This window comes from Microtus oregoni, unplaced genomic scaffold (genome assembly GCF_018167655.1).
Source record: "Microtus oregoni isolate MIOR12 unplaced genomic scaffold, Mior012 000000F_ref0000247, whole genome shotgun sequence".
NCBI classification, from domain to species: Eukaryota; Metazoa; Chordata; class Mammalia; order Rodentia; family Cricetidae; genus Microtus; species Microtus oregoni.
This window is the reverse complement of record NW_024543059.1, coordinates 54643274-54664602: the sequence shown is the minus strand read 5'-3', so window position 1 is coordinate 54664602 and position 21329 is coordinate 54643274. Positions and strand designations below refer to the sequence as shown.

The window sequence follows — 21329 nt, the reverse complement described above, 5'->3', positions numbered from 1 at the left end:
TCTAATCTTCCAATTATAAAATTTGGCATGCATTTTTTTTTCTAAAAAACAGTTTGCAGCCCACACTCAACCTGAAGACTGCCTGTTCATAATCTCTAGGGTACGGGAGGCTAGTGGTCTCCAATCCATGTCTGCACCAGGACTGGAACGCCAGCCGTGTCCTTGCTGACAGTGGGTGAGAGGGGTCTCTTCACTTTCTAAATCTCAGTTTCTTTATCTGTAGGCTGCACTAAAGACATCTGCCTAGGAAACCATGTGATACCTTAAGCACACACGATATACATCATGTTAAAATAATACTTTGCTTGGACGGAAACTGGAATACAAATATAACCAAACATGGTGGCACAAACCTATAGTCTAAGTCCTGAAGAGACTGAGTAAGAAGGATCAAGAAGACTTCAAGGCCAGTCTTGGCTATACAATGAGACCATGCCTCATAACCAAAACTGCCATAACAGAACATAGATCAGCACAGCCAGACAAAATGAGCTGCAACCTGATACCACTGAGCTGCCTAATTTGCGCAAGAGAAATTGCAGGATAAGGAACGGAAATCATATGCACAAAAGCGCATCCCAACCCACGGAGACTTTCCCCAAAGGGAAGAGCCCATTGTCACATGCAGGTGGCTTTTGTTACTGCTATGTCTGTGAGTTTATTTATCTGAATAAGTGTGCTCTATTTCCCACTCTGATATAGAGGTCAAATTCTTTCACCAGCACATCCAAACGTGTGCGGGCGTGCGTGCACATGCACACAAGCACACGCACGCACACGTATGCATGCATGCACACACCCACAAGTGTGCATGCATGTGCTCACACAAACACACACATGTGACTGGTACAGGCAATGAGGATTTCACCTCCCATCTTCCATTATCCTTACTTGGGACCCTTATTGTTGTATCTAAAGGCCTCCTGGCTCCTGCTTATACTTACTGCCTTGAGGGGTAAGGGGCCCAGCTTTTGGTAAGAGTCATTCCTCATTCATTCTCTCTCTCTCTCTCTCTCTCTCTCTCCATAGAGGACTGGGGAACTTTCTAGTCAAAGGTCTCCCTGTTACTGTGGACATGTATAGCCATTGGGAATGATTAACCTGGCCTCTTTGAAAGGCATTTCAGTGGAAATCCTCTTCCCCACTAACCAAGGGTCTCTGGCCAGGGCGGCTCCGTGGAGGGTGGTTAACTCTCCCAGCAAAGGATATAGCTGATGAAGGAAAAACTAGAGTAACCAACAGGACTTTAGGGCTTTCTTAATACCGCCCCCTAGGAGCACTAACCAACCACAAAAGGTGAATCTTGGCTACCTGCATTGTATTAAAGACCCAGCAATGAACACTAATTAGTAGTATTTCAAAACAAGATTTTACCATCCCTGACCAGAGTTGTCTTCCTAACCTGGTTCAGCTGGGAAACTGGTATTCCTGAAGCACACAGAGTTCATCACCAGGTACCCAGCTTCAGCCTGTTTAAAAGGGACTTGGTGGGTCTTATCAAACACTCCAATGTAGTCCAACACTAGAACATTACTAACATGGTTTACCTGTCTGATATAAAACCCAGTCTGCTCAAGTTGAGAAATAAGAGAGCCACACCGGAACAATAAACCTGTCAGAAGCTTTAAAAGCTTTAAAAGAAGCAGCCGAAGGTCCCATGCAGGCAATGCCATCTGTAAACCTGTGACCTGCAGCTGCCGCTCCTGCTCGGAGATTGTCCTCATGGGACATGACCTGGATGACAGTCTGGTCCTTACCCGTGCTATCCAGAAAATACTGTCTTAGCTACCACAAAAACCCCTTTAAGGTACTTTATTCTTTGGTCGAAATAATTTGTCTGATTCTAAGTAAATTAAGTAACGTCCCCTTCATTGTTACTGGAGAAAAGTCTCCATCACAGCTCAGTCACATCTACCCCAGGTTTGCCCCAGCCTCTCCCACCCGTCTTCAGAACATACCCTCTAAGCCTTCCAGTGCGCCTCAGACCGCAGAGGACTCCCAGGAAGTCACGAGACAATCGAAATCGGTATCTTCACAAAAGATCCTGAAAGCGCAAATTTGCTCTTCCGTGGCACAGCACGCTCCTGCCATCCTGCTTCAAGGGGTGAAATCCCTTTTTGCCACGCCTGCTGCTCTGGGTTTCTTTTCCCAGTGCCCATTTTCTAATCATTATTTAGATGAGCATAACCATGGCTGGCTCCACTCATCTCTCCAATAGGATTCCTCCCCCCTTTTACCCCTCTATTTCTGGCCCTGGCCTCTGTCAATGGCTAATCAAATCTATTCCTTCCAAAATAAAACAGATTCAATTCCAAATGACTCTGTATATTCCAGGGAGAGCCAGGCTGGAGTCCCACTCAAAACCTGCTTACTTGGGACCAAAATGTCTCACTTTTTACTTTCCTAGTCTGACGTGCAACCATGACCTCCATCCTCCGGAAGCCACTGGAAGAAGCTTTCTACAGTTCCACCTTTCTGTGCCGGTCCGCATGTTTTTCTGCCTCCCACACTGGGTGGGAGCCTTACCTTGGTAACCATCCTTCCCCATACTACGCTGGCTCAGGAGAACATGGCCTGTATTTTTCAATACACTAGTCAGATTTCTTTCTCTTTAATTCAATAGTTCTGACTCTAGATGACATTTAGACTAAGCCTTCAACCCCCATCACTGTAAGAGACGCTTCCTTTGAGCCCCTGGACCAAGCAATGTGAACCTTCTACTAAATATGACCCTAAGGATGGATCTCTTTGCATGGTACACTGCAGACCCTTTCTAGGAAGGCTGAACCAGCGTGCTACCCCTATTCATTTCAAATAAACCAAGAAAACCTCACCCAATCAAGACTCAGGACTGATTTGTAGCTCTATCGTGGGCGGGAGGAACATTTGGAGGGAAGAAAGGTCAAGACTGAGAAGAGAGTAGAAAGCAAACAGGTCCTCCATGAAAACGTGGTCATGAAGTTACCCTTAAACAAAACCATAGCTGTGTTCTGCCCAAATGGTCAAACAGCCACTGGCATAGCCAAGCCAAATAAGCCACAACCAAATAACAGAATTATTTCCATTTATGTGATATGAATGATATAAAAACACACTAAGGGGCTCAAGCTCATTGCCCAGGACTGATCAATCTGCAGTCTCCTCATTTACATGGTGGGGGGAGCATGCTGGGTTTTTGAATACAAAGTCTTAACCTAAAGCAATGCGAAGTCCTCCACAATAGAGGTCCTCATAGCGCACTGTTGTCTATTGGTGGCTCTTGCACTAATACCTCAGGTCTTTTGTTCCCTGCAATGTACTAAATAAACTTTTTCTACACTGGTATAATGGGTGAACTCCTTCACCAAACATCCCAACATGGGCAGTATATAGAATGAGGGTTTTTGTTTTGTTGTGCTTTGTAAAGATGCTTGAGAGTGCCTTAAATTTATGGTTGTGTGGGTGAATCAGGCTGCTGCAGGGCCTCAGTGAAGGAGGGCTATACTGTCAGGGCAGCGAGTCTGCAGTTCCACAGTTCTGAAGAGCCAGGCTGCCGGTGCTCAGCAGGCCGGCGCCTAAGGCATCACGGTATCACGTGTGCCCAGAGCTTAGCACCTGCACTCTTAGGAGTAGCTTTTCCACGGCTCATTTTGGAACTAGGTTGTTCTCACCCCTGGGTTAACTTCAACTAATCAATTATTCTTCAGGCAGGGAGACGAGGAGGATGGAGGCAGGATGGGCTAATTAGGGGACTTCCAAATTTTCCTGCCCTGTAGTGTTGAGCGTCCCTGGACTCCAGCTGCCCGAGCTCTGGAGTGGTTTCCAGGCATTCTCAGAAGCACAAAAGCCTTCAAATGGAGGTTTAAGGCCAAACTCAGAAGGCAAACTAAAGCAGAGCTGTTGTCGGCAGCCTTGACATCTGAACGTGGCCTCTGAGGGTTTAATCAGTCAGTTTGAAAAATAGACTGCAGAAGGAATAGAGTCTTTGCCATCACATCCTCCTACAGGAGGGAAGAACTGGTCTTCCCTGTCATAAATCAAAGGTTTTTGTTGCTGTCCTTGTTGTTTTTGATCTCGCTATGGTGCAGTAGAAATCATCACACCCTCTGGCCATGTGCTTCCCTAGAGCCACAACTCTGCAGGGAACTAGAGGATTGACTCAGTTGTCCTCCTGAGGTGGTGTCTCTGAAGGAGAACACTGAGATTAACAGGGTCAGCACTCACCAGTTCCACTGACTCCAGAACCAACCCCACTGGTTCACAGGGAGGCCTGGGAAATGATTCAAAATGACTTCCTCTGCAGTTATTAGAACTATTCCTTTGTGTGATATCCAAAACTCTAGTATTTATTTTCTACTCCAACCCATCCTATGTCTGATAGAACCCTCTGTATTAAAGGAGCATTATGAGTTGATGAGGCAGGGGTGAGGGTCCCAAAAGAGGGAGAATGAAGTAGGCCTTCAGAGTGAATGAATCCGCTCTGTCTCAAAGAGCACAGAAGAGAAGCCTGTGTCAGGAGGCAAATCACAAATGCGCAGTAATTTCATCAAGGTCAGCCAAACACTGAGAGGAATAGGTTACAAAACAGGCAATTGGGCCATAATGCTGTAAGCTGCAAAGGAACACAGCTAACAAAAACAGCACAAGGTTTTTAAATGGAACACTAGAAATTTTCCTTTAACAACACAAAAGCAGACCTATTACACATACCAACATGGCCATGGTTATGTGTGTTGGTCAGTTTTGTCAGCCTGGCACAGTCTAGAATCACCTGGGAAGATGCTCTCAATGAGGGACTGCTTAGATCAGGTTCCTCTGTGAGCGTGCTTGTGAAGGGTTTATCCTCACTGGATTAATTGATGGGGAGCATCCAGCCTGAATACGGGCAACACCATTTCAAGGGCTCAGCTTTGGACTGCATGAAAGTGAAAACAGCCAAATAAACCTAGCTAATCAAGTAGGCACACATGTGTTATTTTCTCTTTTCACATAGATGTGGTATAACTAGCTGAATTTCTGCCTTGACGTCTTCAAAACAATGGACTCTGACTTGGAACTACAAGCTGAGTAGACTTTCTCTCCTAAGTTGCCTTGAGTTGGGGTATTTTACCACACTAACAACAGAAATGATACTAGGACTCATGGGTAGAGAGGCATGAGTCCTAGTATCTATTATCCCCAAAACATCTGTATTTGAAATTAAAACCAAGATTGATACTAAATTTATATATAGTTACATATAGAGAATAGCCAGTTTGGAAAGAAAGTGAAGTACATCCATCCGCTTTGCATCACTATAGGGGATTGCCTGACAGACAGGCTAAGTATCAAGTGGAAAGGTATAATTTGGCTCCCAGTTCTGGAAGTTAGAGCCTAAGATTGAGTGTCCCCACTCTTTTAGGTCTGTGGCAGGGTGACCTATCCTTATGGGAGCACATGTCATAAAGAGTATCACACATGTCAGAAAGAGTACAGGAGGGACCTTATAGGACCTTGCCTCCAAGGACTTGAGCATCTCCCACAAAGTCCCACCTCTCACAGTTTTGCAGAACCTTCCAATACCTCCATCCTGAGGTTTAGACAGTTATGTAGACCTGTAGACGATGTTACCCATATTCAAACAACAGCAAGATGGGAATGTCCTTCCCTGATCAGGATATAATTTAGATTTCTTTCATAGAAACCATAGTATTGGAAATAGATAACAAGCAAAATCACCCACGAGAGAAAGCCTGAGCAGACTCATGTCTACACATCAGTAGAGACATATTCCAATGGGAAAACTGGCTTCCCAAGGCCAACGCAAGCCTGCTCCCACCCTCTTTGGTAAGGACCAGGTAAAAACTCAGAGAACCCATGCAGAGGACAGTGATTCCACTTCCACATGCTTAGCAGATGGGAATGCATGGCCTCGAAACACCTCCGGGCTGAGCAAGAAGCCCTGCAACCCACTTGACACGGTTCTTACCAGACACAGTTGATTCTGTGATTTCAGCACACATCTCCAGACTGCTCCCCCGCTAAAGAAGGATTGATTTTACCTAGCCCAGTCTTGTGCCTCCAGTGTTTTAGTGGCAGGGACGGAAGAGAACTTGACTTTCAGTTGTGGTTAGCCAAGTGTGAGGAGTCAGAGCTGGATCAAGTAAAGAGAATTCTACACACACCCAAGGTGCTGAGCTTTCGGGTGACACCATCACATGCCAGGCTTCGGAATGACATGATCATGCTCAGTGTGTGTGCCACACTGAGTAATTGTGTGCTGTGTGGGGGAGGAAGGAGGTGGGCCCTCTCTGCTGGGCCAGAGAGGCAAATAGGTATAGGCTGCAAAGTTTCCACAGCCTTGAAGTGGTTGCCCACACCTATCTGCCCAGGTGGACAGTATTTCATCTCCAAGACAACAGCATTGCCAGATTCTCAACAACACCAGTGAGTGCAGTGGTGGGTGTCATCTATACCAGTGAGCGCAGTGCTGGGTGTCATCTACACCAGTGAGCGCAGTGCTGGGTGTCATCTACACCAGTGAGCGCAGTGCTGGGTGTCATCTACACCAGTGAGCACAGTGCTGGGTGTCATCTACACCAGTGAGCGCAGTGCTGGGTGTCATCTACACCAGTGAGCGCAGTGCTGGGTGTCATCTACACCAGTGAGCACAGTGCTGGGTGTCATCTACACCATCGAGCACAGTGCTGGGTGTCATTTTTGACCTGGGACTTCAGACCTTCATGCCCCCTTCCTTACAAACTGGCTGGAACCTGTATGTGATGATAGCCATCATTTCAACCACACAGTTAGGAAGGGAATATGCTTAATGTCGAAGAAGAATTAAATTCCTGGATGCCCAGCTGGTGATGGAAATACCTGCACATTTGATGTCAAAAGTGGAAAAAGAGAAAAAGATCCTGCAGGAGCTTTCATCTGCACAGTGTGAGGGGAGCAGAATGGGACCCACTCTGACCTTTTATATAAGCCTTTCACCTCTGCACTCACTGAACTCCTGCAGCATATGCTGCAGCATCAACTTCCAGTACCGCTGCACAGCCAAAGTGGCCAAGAAACTCCAGGATGCAGAGATGTAAGCTTATGAAGAAATACCAGATTTTCTCCAGTCTCAGAAGTGTGGTGGAGAACAGTAAGCATAAGCGACTGCAGACCTTTCCGAAGGATCTGCTGGCTGGGATTCTGTGAACGAGGATGGAGACTGAATTTTCTAGGAGAGCTGTTCCTGGTTCCCCTGTATGGGAGGAAGCCATCTCTGTATGTCCCTCTTCCCTTCACTCTGTCTAAGTCCATTGCATATTCTGAGCTGTGAAGATGCTACTCTGGGTTATGGATCTTTTTAAAGATTTAATAGGCACTATATTTCAGTTTTTGTGTTTGTTTAGGATGGATACAGTAAATGCTAAGAAGGCATAATTTACCCCATTTGGATACATTTTGGCAGCTGGACGCCATATCAACAAGGAAGCCCAGCATTTCTGACCACCTCAGCGTGCAGGCACGGTGGTGTAGGGTGACCCCAGGCCCATCTCTCGACATTACCACCTGAGTTTTATTTTAAAGAAATGGAACATAAAAAGGCATCTTAGAAAAATATTTTGAAATAAAGTTTATAAAGATCTATACTTTTAAATAAAATTAATAAATTCTGTTATCAGGTCTCATCTTTCTTCTTGGCAGATATCGCCTTCAATTTTTAAACATTTGCCAAAGAAAACACCTTTGCCAACACCCATTGATGGTTTTGGCTGTTTCTGATCAGAATTTAGAAACAATGCCAAGAAGTCATTGTTTGTCTTTATTGCTTAGTCTCAAAACTTTAAGTAAAAAGTAGGACATTAAATTTATTTTTAAATAAATTAATACAAATAAGGCTAGGCTATCACTCAGTGGCAGAATGTTTGCTATCATATGCAGGGTCCTTGGTTCTATGCCCAGAAACGTGTGCACACGAGCATAAGCACACACAGAGATGGAGAGATAGATGACAGAAAAGGGAGTACACACAAGACAAAAGAGAGAGATGAATAAATACCAGAAGATATTCTTACCTGGTCCTCAAAAGACAGAGCCTGGGCAACATCTCTTGGAAATCCATCGATGACAATGCCTTCTTCATCAGGTATCTGCATCAGTTTCTGTTTTATCTCTGTGATTGTTGTCTCCTATAACACAAAGGTGAAAACCGACAGTGTACTCCAGGCAGGGACGATTATTTTCATGCACAAGGAAAGACACCCATGCAGTGATACCTGTGGGGCCAGCTCCCCGTTGGTGATTATCTTGGCGATCAGACTCCATTTTCTGTTGCTGCTGGCACTGTGGATTTTCTTCCTCAGTAATTCTCCCACTGAAATGTACTGGAATCCGTACCGCTCGGCAATCTTCAAACTCTGAGTCCCCTTTCCGCTTCCTGGGCCACCTGGCATTCAAAACAGGCAAACCCATGACCTTGTGCAAAGAGATGCTCCCTCCATGACCATGACTTAAAACACGTTCAGTGTCTATTTCTTATGAAATGAAATTGGGCTTGTATCTTTGTAGTCAACACAAGTTTCACAGTGATTTTATCTTTTCTTTTTGCATAATAATCAGAAGTTTCTGGTGGCATAGAGCACCCTTCTCCTCCATCTGCTTTTTAATAAGACGGAAACTGACTTTACTATAGGTACCATGCTTGCAAGAATAGGAATACTTCCAATATGTTATTATTTCTTTTCCTTCTGTGGTTACTAGGGAATAAACGTTTGATTTGTCAATTAAAGAGAAAAAAAATTCCATTTGGTATGGGACAATGGTCTGTACTCTGCCAATTATATTTTAAATAAATGCTGATTGGCCAGTAGCCAAGCAGGAAGTATAAGCGGGATAACCAGACAGGAAGTAGAGGTGGGTCAATGAGAACAGGAAAATTCTAGGAAGAAGGAAGCCCATTCTTCTGCAGTCCTGACTCAGCCACAGAAGAAGCAAGATGTGACTGCCTTGCTGAATAAGGTACCGAGCCATGTGGCTAACATAGACAAGAATAATGGGCTAATATAAGTTACAAGAGTTAATAAGAAGCCTGAGCTAATGGGCCAATCAGTTTATAACTAACACCTCTGTGTGATTTCTTTGGGACTTAACGACTGTGGGAACCAGGTAGGACAGAAACCCCATCAACACCCATTTTAAACAAGTATCTAATTGACTATCTACATTAATGATTAATTGAAGAAACCCACCAGCTCATAAATCTTGAAGGGATTATTTTCAGTTCATTATAGAGAATTACTGTAATACTACAGTGGAAATCTAAGAATGTGAACTAGGTGTTAAATAGAATTATAATTCTACTTTATTGAAAATTACTCTAAATATTTTCACTAGTAGCCCTTGATCTTTTGTTTCTGGTTGTTGTCACTACCCAACTCAACGTTGGTAGCTATGTCACCTAGCTGTTATCTCTGAAATGGAAGCAGGCAAACCAAGCCAGCAGCAGCGGAGAGTTTGACGCTCACTGTCGCACCTATGACGAGAATGATCTTGGGTCGAGGCCTCGTTGGGTCAAAGACCTCATACTCCTCTATCAGCTCTGCTGTCTCAGACAGGTCCGTGTCGCTCTCTATGGAGAACTGATGGATGGGAGGGAGCCGGTCATAACGTCGATAAGGGAAGTTGGAATTTTCAGGCATTACTGCAAAAGAGTAAGATCAATTTGAAGAGGGGAAAAAGGGCTGAGCAAACCACTTTTCACAGTTGACCAATTAGTACAAAAAGTTGTGTAAACTAGCCAATCCCTGGAAGAAGGGAGGCTTCCTTAGTGGCCAGCAAACTTTTTTTCTTAAAGAGGCAGAGAGCCGACATTCTGGATTTCTAGAACCACACCATCTCATACTTGACAGCCAAGGTAGCATGGGTTTGGTCCTAGACCACTCCTAAGTGACTGAGGGGGCCAGTGTTTTAGGAAAACTTTATTGACACAGATGGTGGCCTGGCTTGGACCACCTGCACTGAGAAAGGATAACTTCCTCAGGCTTAGCTTCATTGTATTTCACAGCGTCTGCCTAGATATTCTGGGATTTGAGGACTTCACCTCACCCAGGTGCCCAGGGACTCAGTTACTGTGCAGAGTATACTCTGTTCACTCTGCAAATAGAGACACGCACTCACTCTGGGGCGGTGGCGGTAGAATGTTCAGTGATGCAAAGATCGCATGTCTAACTCATAGTACCTTTCCATGTCATTGCATTCTACGGGCTCAACCTTTAGTGCTGGGGTGCTTTGGAAAAGAACATCCCCATGGGCTTGTCTTTGCATGCTTAGTACCCAGCTGATGAACTGTTCGGGAAGGATTAGGTGTGGCCGTGTTGGAGGAGGTGTGGCCTGTTGGAGGAGGTGTGGCCTGTTGGAGGAGGTGTGGCCGCGTTGGAGGAGGTGTGGCCGTGTTGGAGGAGGAGAGTCACTGGGCTTGGACTTTGATGTTTCAAAAGCCCACAGCACACCCAGAGTCTCTTTCTCTCCCTGTTTGCTGCCTGGGGACCAGGATCTAAAGCTCTCAGTTACTTCTTCAGCACCATGCTTTCAGGTCTACTTCCATGCTCCATGTCATGATAATAATGGACTAATCCCCTAAACTGTAAGCCAGCTCCCAAATAAATGATTAAATGCTTCATTTTATAAGAGTTGCCTTGGGCCGGGCAGTGGTGGCGCACGCCTTTAATCCCAGCACTCGGGAGGCAGAGGCAGGCAGATCTCTGTGAGTTCGAGACCAGCTTGGTCTACAAGAGCTAGTTCCAGTTCCAGGACAGGCTCCAAAACCACAGAGAAACCCTGTCTCGAAAAACCAAAAAAAAAAAAAAAAAAAGGAGTTGCCTTGGTTGTGGTGTCCCTTCATAGCAGTAGAACAGTGACTACAATGGATATCTTTAAGTTCGTTGACCTACAATGAAAATATGCACATATGAAGATTTAAATTTATGTCTACACTGGCAGCAGGCATTTGTCCTTAATTTCCAGATGTGTCTCTATGTGGAGAGTGTTTTAGTAGGAGACAAAGCTGTAGCTGTCTCCTCGGAGCTAGTGGAAGTCTAGAGCCTATGTGCCACATACATATGACACATATGTATGATATGACAGCCACATACCCACCAGGCAGAAAGGCTACAGCTCAAGTCTTTGCTGGTAAACTCTACAGCAGATGAAGGGATGGATAAACCCACTTGGGCTGGAGTCATAAGGAATGATATGGAAGAAGGGCAGGATCCAAAGGCAGAGGTGATGAAATGCGGGCGTCAGATCTCACAGACAACACTAAAATGAAGAGTCGAAATACAAAGCACACATGTCCCAGTGGTCCGAAAGACAGACCTGGCAAGCTCCAGACAGTCAGGCAGATGGTGTCAGTCATCGTCAATATATAGTTCACAGCTCCTTCTTTTCTCATGTCAGGTGCCGTTATTGCACCCAGGATACAAAGAGAACCCTCACTACCCAACGATCCCGGCAGGAGGGAGATGGACATCTACTTGGCCTTCCGTAGAGCTTTTAATAGTTGATAGCTTTCTAAGCACAACACAAAGCGTCACCTCCCAAGGAGCTCATCAGTTGGAAGTTTGCATTCTCCAGTGATCTAACATGTTAAATCATTTGCCTAATGACTCACTAGATTTTGATTCTGCTAACAAAGTCTTCAGACAGTGGCAGACAGTCCTTAGAAACTGTGGGGAAAGGCATTGATTATAGTAACCTGCTCTGCCTTAAAATGAAATAATTTAAAGATCTGTCCACCAATCACTTACCTTTGCTTTATGGTATTTTCATTTAGGGAAGTAGTTTGCTTAGTTGATGAAAATATTTTACGTGATAGACTAATTTCTAAAGATAATTGTATGTTAGTATAACATTGTCAATATGCTTGCAAAAATTCATGAATCACTACATTTCTAGAGATATTTAAGTTTGGGGGAAATTACCAATGTTATCAACTTTAACAACTTATTCCACCAATTATGGTTTACACATAGGAAGGGGTAGAACTATGGTTCAGTAGGTAGAATGCTTTTCTCACTTGCATGAGGTCCTCCTGAGTCCAGTATTTTAAAACAAAACAAAGAATGCAAAAGATAAATAACTTCATAAAACAAAAATTTGTAATCAAAAATAAATGAATTTAGAAAATGTTTTGCATCGTCCTATCTTATATTCCAGATACAGGACAGCACGGTGTAATATTTTCTTGACCACAGTCTATAGAAAGTCTATCTAATGATTAATGAAAATATAATTAGCAGCACAATGACTGCCATGCGGACAAGAAAGGATGCTGCTCGCTCTGGAGATATCTCTGAGGGAACGATATTTCTACTTTCCTCTTATTGAGCTTCTTAAAAATTAGCACACATGACTTTTTCCCTACACCACATTCAAATCAAATCTAACTGGGTCGCGACTGACGAGGCCACACAGACTAAGCATTGTTTTCTTTTTGCGTTTATAGAAATTGGTTTCATGCTCTTTGTGGGCCAGAAACTTCTGTGAAACAGCATTTTAAAATCTGTTTTTATTATTTATTTATGTGCATTTCTGTGTGGGGTATGCACACATGAGTGCAGGTGCGTGAAGAGGCCAGCAGAGGGCAGTAGGTCCTCTGGAATGGGATGTACAGGCAATTGAGAGCTGCCAGCCATAAGTACTGGGAACTGAAGCCAGGTTCTCTGGAAGACGGTCTTAACCGTTGAGCCATTTCTTCCAACCTCACTGTAGAGCAATTTTTGAACATGGCTTAAATTTTGAAAAGATATTGTCTTGGTCACTGGAGAAGAATTAGTTTAGCGTCCCCTGATTGGAACCAATTTTGCATTTGCATACTGTTATACTCACAACTTCATTCAGCAGAAAAGGCTGATTGGCCCATGGTTTTTGAAAAAAACGCACACTTCAGAATGAGATTGGAAAACTCGACGATGCTCCAAAAGACTATAGCTTCCACTTCTCACCTGACATGGTCAACCGATTTATTTATTTTTGCGTCTTTCATCCAAGTGACAAATCTATTGTATTCAGTAGTCACTTAGTGAATCTTTATTAAATGAACCTTAGAAGGTATCCATGCACTTGTGTAAACACACTAATGTGTACCCTATTCTTGGAAGCAACATTAGTGAGCAGTGGCTCTTTCTGACCACTAAATCAATGCTGAGTGTTACATACTAACCACCAATTTGATCCGCATTCTTCTTGTATATCTGGGGAAAGCCTACTTGCAATTTTAAAGAATAAAGCCGTAATTCTTAAATTACGTTGCAAAATAATGAATTTGGTAATATAGATTCTGTATAAACTTACAGAAAATTGCCAGTGTGTTGCTTTCCCCTTATCACAGACGGTTAGAATTATTAGCAGAAATAGATAAATTCTGCCAGAGCACTTAGAAATCCAATCACTAAAAGTGCCCTCTCCAGCCTGCATGGTGTGTTTTTAAGAGACCTGCTCTCCCATGAGATGTCCACCGTTCTGTGCACGCATTACCGTTTCTGAGGAAGGATCTCCGAGACTGTCCTCCGTTCAGCGGCGGTAATGTCTTCTTCTCCTGGCTGACGAATGTGTCCCACTTCACCTTCTCACAGCCTCCTAGCTCCTTGACTTTCTGTAAACAACTTTCCAAGTACTCTATGGGGTCTTCCGGCTTGGAACACATCAAGCCATTCAAAAGGCTCTGAAATACATATATATATATAAAGTAGAAATAAAATCTGTTTTGGCACCATGTTCTAGTTTGCTTTCTGTTGCTGTGATAGACATCATGGCCATACACATGGGAGAGAAAGGGTTCATTTGGCTCACACTCCCACATGACCATCCATTGTGGACTCACACAGGAACCGGGAGGTAGGAACTGGAGCAGAAGCCATGGAGGAAGCCAGCTTGCCCTGCAAGGCTGCACATCCCGCTTTCTTATGTAATCTGGGATCACCTGCTGGGGAGGGGTTGGGGGTGGCACCACTCCCAGCGAGCTGAGCTTTCCCACATCAATTGCTAATGAAGAAATGCCTCACAGGTTTGCTTCCAGGCCCACGTGATAGAGGGAGTTTCTCATCCAAAGCATCGCTCTTCCTAGATGACCTTAGCTTGTATCAAGCTGACAAACTCACCAGTAAGCATGAGCTTTGTTAAAATGTTGTTACGTCTTATCTCTAAATTCTGGGTTGTCTTCAGCCTTTTCATTTGGTTTTTTGTTTGTTTGTTTTGTTTTGCTGTTTTATTCATTACACAAAATAATGGATTTCATAATGCTATTTTCATACCTATATGTGTCTCATTGTGTTTTGGTCATGTCTGTACCCCATTACCCTCTCTTGGCTCCCCCTCCTACTGGTCCCCTCTTACTCCCAAACGATCCTTCCATGCCATATATATTTTTCTGTGTAGCTAAGTCTCGATTCCATTCACAATACAAAACATGCACTATTGGTCATTTCCCCTCTTCCCTCTTTCCCCTCAGTCCCCTTTCTCCTCACAGACAGCTCCCCTTGATTTTCATGACATTTACTTATCTGTTTAAATCTAGATTTTACATTAGCGAAAGCCTATGGTATTTGTCTTTTTGGTCTGGCTTAGTTCACTTAACGCGGCCTCCAGTTCCAGTCATGTCTCCTGTGTCCCTGAAAGTTAGTTGGTTCTTCTGTATAAGTAGTTAAAACTCCATTGTGTATTTATACCACATTTTAAATCTATACATATGTAGATTAATATCTGACCAAGTTTTCTGTACCTGTGAGTTTGACACAGTCCAGAGTCATCTGAGTGAGCCTCAGTTGGAGGGTTGCCTACATCAGACTGTCTGATCTAGGAGATTACCTAGAGATTATCTCGATTGATTAATGTGGAATGCATTTGATGCAGGCACTGTACCAACTAAGCTATCTTCGAGTTCTACAGTGGCTACAGTAATTTGCCTCCCCACAAGAAGCTTATGAGGGTCTTCCTCCAAATCCCCCTGCATCTTCTCCAGCACTCCCTCAATTCCCTCGCCACAGCCTTTCTGACCAGGGGAGGTGGAGTCCCAGCATGGAGAAGACTTGCTTTTCCCTGATGACTAAGAATGTTGACCACTTTTTTTGTTTACTTCTCTCTGCAATTTGGATTTCTTTTGTGAAATGTCTAGCCAGTTCTTTTGTCCATTTATCGATTAGAGGACTTGCTTTGTTGGTGCTTAATTTTATGATTCTTCATATATCCTACGCGTTAACCCCTTATCAGATGTATAGCCGGTCAATTTCTTTCTCCATTCTGTATGCTGTGTCTTCACTCTCTTGTTTCCTTTGCCTTACAGAAGCATCTTAATTTCATGGAATCCCATCTGTCAAGTCTTGCTCATACTTCTGGAGCTACTGATTCCCCCCCACACCCACCAAGAAAGCTCTTGCTTATGCCTAGATCATGATGGAGCTTCCCTGCTTTCTCTAGTTGTTTCAAAGTTTCATGTTTTGCATTCTGTAAGGACTTGGATCTCTTCTGAATTGTTTTTTTTTTTAACAAGATGAGAAATGCATATGTGGTTTCGTTCTGCATATGGATATCTAGTTTTCCCAGTTCTGTTTGTTAAAGAGGCTGTCTATGTGCCAATGTTTGTTTGGACCAAATTTGTCAAAAATTGCATGTCTGTAGCTTCACGAGTTTATTTCCAGACCCTCTATTTTATGAGGTTGGTCTACATGTCTGTTTCTATGCCTTTATTACACTGTTTTGTTGCATGGGCTGTATAGTATAATTTGAAACAAGCAGATATAGCGATATCCTCACAATTGTTCTTTCTGTTCTTGCATGCATTTCTTTTAGTAAACAATTTGAATTGAAACAGTGATTTGACTGGGGATTTAAGACAACCCTGTAAATTCTTGACCAATTTGTTGTGTTTGTTTGGTTTGAGTTTTTTTTTAAATAGGTCCTCAGTATGGAGTCTTGGCTAGGTGAGACTCACTATGTAGAACAGGCTGGTCTCAAACTTACAGAGATCCACTCGCCTCTGCCTCTTGAATTCTGGGATTGAAGGTTTAATCACCACACCCAGCACCAGTGAGCTTTCAGCTCAGCATTCTCTGCCTTTCAATTAGCAAGGCAACTGTGCAGTTAGATACAGGAAATGCCAATCAAAGCAAGAGTATCATGGGAAATATTTCTGTCATTATCTATGATTTGCTGCCTAAAGTCTTATCCTGTCTTTATTAAAGTATTAAGGCTTAGCTCTGCTGTGAAGAGGATTTTGTTTGATAGGATTTAAAAAACGTGTATATGGTGCTTACGAAGAACTCCATGTGTACACACACTCAACAATGTTGGCGTTACCTGTTTCCATCAAGATAATTATCACTGAATACCTAGGCTGGCCTGTGGACCCTTTCTTTCCTACGGGACTCAAGATGAAACACTACACTTGTCATTTATATTGGAGCAGTGGTTTACACATCAGCCTCCCAAACTAAAAGATTTCATCAAGACAGAGTAGGCCACACCCACTTCTTAGTTGTAAGTACCTGATACTCTCCCTAGTATATGGTATATATGTGTTGGAGTTTTAGGATTAGGACTAAGAGATAATTCCAAACACAGGTCTAAGTGAGACTTAACATTGCAGTGAGAGGATGTAAAGATTGCTCGGGAGTTAAGATGTCTCTGTTGTTTCTGTAGGGAACCCAAGTTTGGTTCCCAGCACACACATCTGACAGCTTACAATTGCTTATTCCAGCTCCGGGGCATCTGACAACTTTTGCCTTCACGGACACTACACTTACATGCACAAACCCAAACACACACACACACACACACACACACACTTAAAAATAATAAAGGCTAATCTAAAACTTTAATGTCAGATTTCCTAAATGCTGACCGATATGCAACACATCTCTCTACCGGATCTGTTAAGATTGGAGAGGGAAAGTATGGTCTTACCTGTTTTTATTTTCATGATGCCTTGTAGAAGGCAAGAGGTCTGTGTGCTCACTGACACACGGGAGAACCAGAACTGTTAAACACTCGGGCTTTGTTCTTCAGTGGAAGGCACTGATGCCTGCTCACCTGGATGGCTGGAGTGGACGTTGTCTGATCGCTTAGTGACTAGCCTATGGAGCCAGCCTCCGCCAGGTGGCTGTCTGATAGCTGTCTGACCACTTATTGACCAGCCTCTGGAGCCAGCCTTCACCAGCACCCCCAGGATCCTGAGCATTGTTTCTCAGGCAATAGAATCCATCCTTACACTTATTGCAAACCTGTCCTCCCTCACCCCTTATCCTGACCGCTGCTGCAGTCAGGAGAACCCACTTGTGTGGAAAAGGACACAGGGACCTTTCTAAAGAGATGTGCTTTGCAAAGGCATTTGAATGTAGCCATGTCGAAAGCTTTGTTGTGAAAATTTTCATGAGGAAACTTTCTCCAAAGTTTTGTGTTTGAATATGCAAAAGAAAAAAATAACCTGCTTGGCATCAGACTTGACATTTGAACCAGAGCTAAGTTGGGCTGAACCTGAGTTTCCTTCTTACCTCATTCGGGTTGTTTCCTCATCAGCCATAGTGTCTGCAGGGACCCCTAAAGTGTGTGGAAATTTACACATACTAGTTTCCAAAAATTCTACATCTTTGGAAATGCTGACTCCTAGGAGCTGGTCTGATGTACGAACATATTTTCCTTTTTCCTGTTTCATGGAACACAAATTAGTCCCACCTATACATTACTAACATATAACGCATGTACCCTTGGGAAGGTTGACAAACCCCAAGACAGCTTTTGATTTTTAAATCAGTATTGTTCCATTTCCTCCAAATGGCAGGCAGTTCCTACTAGGTTCCTTTGTTCTCTGAAGTCCCAAATGGAGTGGGTTTGGGTGTGCAGCTCCATTGGATGAGTTCAGCCACTGAGGGGGCAGAGAAAGCGTCATCCAGTTTCTGTGAGGCAGGTTAGCTTCCCACACTTCTGCTATTCTCTGGGCTGGAGCCAACTCTTTACTTATGTGTACCGTGCTGTGGGCAGCACTACCTCTCTTTGGGGGTCAAGAAATCATGTTCCAGGGATAGTAGTGACTAGCTTAACTCAGATAATCTTCCTTGTACATCTTACAAAAAACATGGGACGGAATGAAAGAAAACTCCAGATTCTATGTTCCTCATATATAATCCAACCAAAATATTGACATTTAAAAATCCCGGCCTCTTAATTTTGTCTTTTCCTAAAGCTTAATTAAGTCATGTGTAATGGACGTTTTCTGACTGGGAGACAGATATTTCAAGCTCTCCTACACAAACAAACTCCCGAGGGGCATGGACTTTTAAAGGGGACAATAGGCTTCACTCTTTCAATGATAATTTAAGATAATTTAAGTCCTTTTTTTTTTTCTAATAGCCAGCTGCCCCAGGGTGAAGATAACTAGTAGATGTTATTTCTTAGTTTCTGGATTAATCCTCTGAAAATGTGAATAATTTAATTGGACTTTTGATAGCATTCAAACTAATTGCCAAGTCTTTGCTCTAAGGTCCAAGATCAATACTCAAATTACAAAGCTCGATAGAATTAGGAACACAGCAAAACCTGCTGAAAGTGTTTGCTTTGTTTTTTAATTTAATTTTAAAGTGGAAGTATGAATCTAACTGATACCCTATGCCACCCAAAGAAACCCTAGAAGTTCCATTATATATATAGGTGTTTTTGTGATCCATAGATTCATTTATGTGTTACCTGACCTTTAATGGCATGTGTTATCTGTGACTGGGGTTTTGGCAGCCACCTGTTTAAACTTTATATACTTAGAACAGTGTAGCTCTGGCACAGAAAATCCATTTTAGAAACCTGAGGTGTTTGATGCTTGTGGTCTGTACTCATCACAGGGACAATCAGGTCCTGCTTCCCTCCGGACTGGGCACAGCAGGCTCCTCTCACTGTTCAGAAGGAACCACGAAGTCACTTGCCCTCTCCTTCCAGCCCTTTGCAGACCAGAACTCAATCCCAGCACACTGCATTAGTGCCTCTCAAAAGGAAGCCAAAAGCTGACTTCCTTGTAGGTGTGTGCACTATTTTGAGACATTCCATTCACATGCTGAAAAGCTTGAAGCCCCCACAAGTCCTGTCATAACTTATCTGCATACACAGTGTAGAGTTTTGTGACCGGGCCATCCAGGTTTTCTGTTAGTTACCCGGCAACAGGGAAGAGAGCACTTCCCACATTTTGGAGTCAGGAGGCTCGCCTACCGAAGCATCTATCCTTCTTTCAGAAGTGTGGAAATAAAACTCGTTTCAGTCTTAGCATTTATATGATTTAAAAACTAAATCTTTCCGCGCTTCATTTCCATATTTACAAAACAAGGCAAAAAAAAAAAAACCCCTCAAACACTGTAATTATGGCATCCTGTGTTAAAGATAGGGTCTCTTTGGGGGGAGGATGTAAGGGATTATTGTAAAAATTATTTTCTTGAGATACACTTTCCTTTGTACAGAACAAACAGGAAAAAGAACCATGTGTGGCCTTTAGTTTATTGTATTAGTCTATCATTTCCTTTGAAATGGAAGGTCAGGTTTTTTGCGGGCTCAACCTATGAAGGTTGGCTTGGTGCCATTCTTTTTTAAATTTTATTTTGTCTTGCAATCTAAGCCAAAGGCACTTTGGATTTAGGGGTGTTTTGAAATCGAGTATGGGAAGAAGAAAACGAAGCAGGACTTCTCTCCGGGAGGGCCCGCTGTGGCTTGAGCAAGGTTCCTTTAGCTCATACCTGGAGCCTCCTTTTCAAATTCTTTGAGTGCCACCGCATCCCTGGTCCTTGGTGCGTATGCTGCTGCTAAGCCAGCAGAGGCTAGCAACAGGAGTCGCGCTTGGCTCCTGTCTGGCCGCTCCCAGTTCGACCCAGGTTGTGTAGGTGGGCGGGAGGGCTGGGGCTGAAGGCTGAAGCGAGGGGGAGAGACTGAATCCAGCAAACGCGCTCAGGAGTTCATTGACTGGAGGCATAGAGCGTCATCGACCCAGGAGGTAGTGCTACACTTGATTGTGTGTGTGTGTGTGTGTGTGTGTGTGTGTGTGTGTGTGTCCGTCCGTCCGTCCTTGTCCATCCCTCTTCATCCCTCTCCCCCTACCCCGGCGGGAGGGTTGCTTCTTCCATGCTTCCCCGTCCCTGCAGAGGTCCCAACTCTGGACCCTTTCAGCTTCCTGTCGTGGCTCCATGTGGGAGACCGTATTCTCACCTGGCTTGACCCTCAGCCCCAGAGAGTGATGCCAGGCCATGGTCCCCTGTCCACTCTGGGTACCCATCTCTGAGGGATGCGCTACATCCAGAACCTGGCTTGAAGAGGAAAACTTGATCCCAAGATGCGGGTTTCGAAACCCACATTTGAAAGCGACCCTAGCAACCCGCGGGAAAGGCGACTTGTCTGAGGCGAGAGGAGCTCTAGCTTCTCTGAACACCTTCACTAGGTACCCCGCACCGGAAGGGAAGGTGCGGCCAGACGCTGGCCCTCCGAGTCCCTGGGGTGGCCGCTGGGAACCCTTCGGCCACCCAGCCTCTTACCTCGAAAAGCTGAGGAATGTCCCTCCGGGCCAGGTACTCCTTGGCGTCGTTGGTGTTCATGGCTGTAGGGCGCGTGCCGTGCCGTGGGGCGCAGGCGGGGAGGCTACCGGAGCCGGGGCTGACGGGGTGCAGCTCTCACTTGGATGCGCGCAGGCCGGGGTCCCCTCGGCGACTCCAGGGCAGCTGTGCCGTCCGCGCTCCCGCCGCCCCCGCGTCCGCGCGGGTCCCCCAGTCAGCAGCGAGCAGCCGCTGCTTCCCGGGCATAGGCAGCGCGAGCGCCAGGGGAGGGGCGCGGAGGAGGACCGCGCGGCCGACGCCACCAGCCGCCGCCTCCCGGCTCTGCGTTCTCGGCCCGCGTCTCCCGGAGCCCGCTGCAGCGGCCGCCAGTCACGCTGCGCGGGCGGGCGCGGGGCGCGGGGGTGGGGACACGCGGGTTGCAGTAGCTCCCCAGTCCGCAGCACGGCCGAGGCTCTCGGGAGCCAAGGACCGGGCAATTGAAACCTGCTACATTTTCACTTCTACACACACACACACACACACACACACACACACACACACACACACACTACTCTGAGGTACCCGCCCCCCGCCCCCAGGAGCTCTTCCCAGAAAAAAAGAAAAACGACAACAGAAAAACACACAAGTAGAGATTTCATCGTATATTCTTAAAGTTAATCATCTTTCAATGATGGGGAGTTGGGAGTGGAAGAGGGGTTTCCATATCAGTCGTTTTAAGTATCCAGTCGTTAAGAAAAGTTTGTCTAGCTGGTTTCACATTTCCTTAAACATTTGAGTAGGAGGCCCGAAATCATTAGGAGAAGGATTAGG

The 21329-nt window shown here is 44.7% G+C and overlaps 1 protein-coding gene across 1 annotated transcript in view; it reads right to left on the bottom strand.

The window, feature by feature from the left end:
* The window catches only part of Ak5 (adenylate kinase 5), a 167408-nt gene extending 146472 nt beyond the window's left edge, over positions 1 to 20936 (bottom strand). The window contains exons 1-5 of the mRNA XM_041653609.1: positions 20502 to 20936; positions 13486 to 13672; positions 9485 to 9652; positions 8229 to 8398; positions 8028 to 8141 (exon numbers count right to left, since the gene is read on the bottom strand). Coding sequence (XP_041509543.1) covers positions 8028 to 8141; positions 8229 to 8398; positions 9485 to 9652; positions 13486 to 13672; positions 20502 to 20561 — 699 coding nt within the window. The 5' untranslated portion in view covers positions 20562 to 20936. The remainder of the gene's footprint in view (positions 1 to 8027; positions 8142 to 8228; positions 8399 to 9484; positions 9653 to 13485; positions 13673 to 20501) is intronic.
* Between the last annotated feature and the right edge of the window lie 393 nt (positions 20937 to 21329).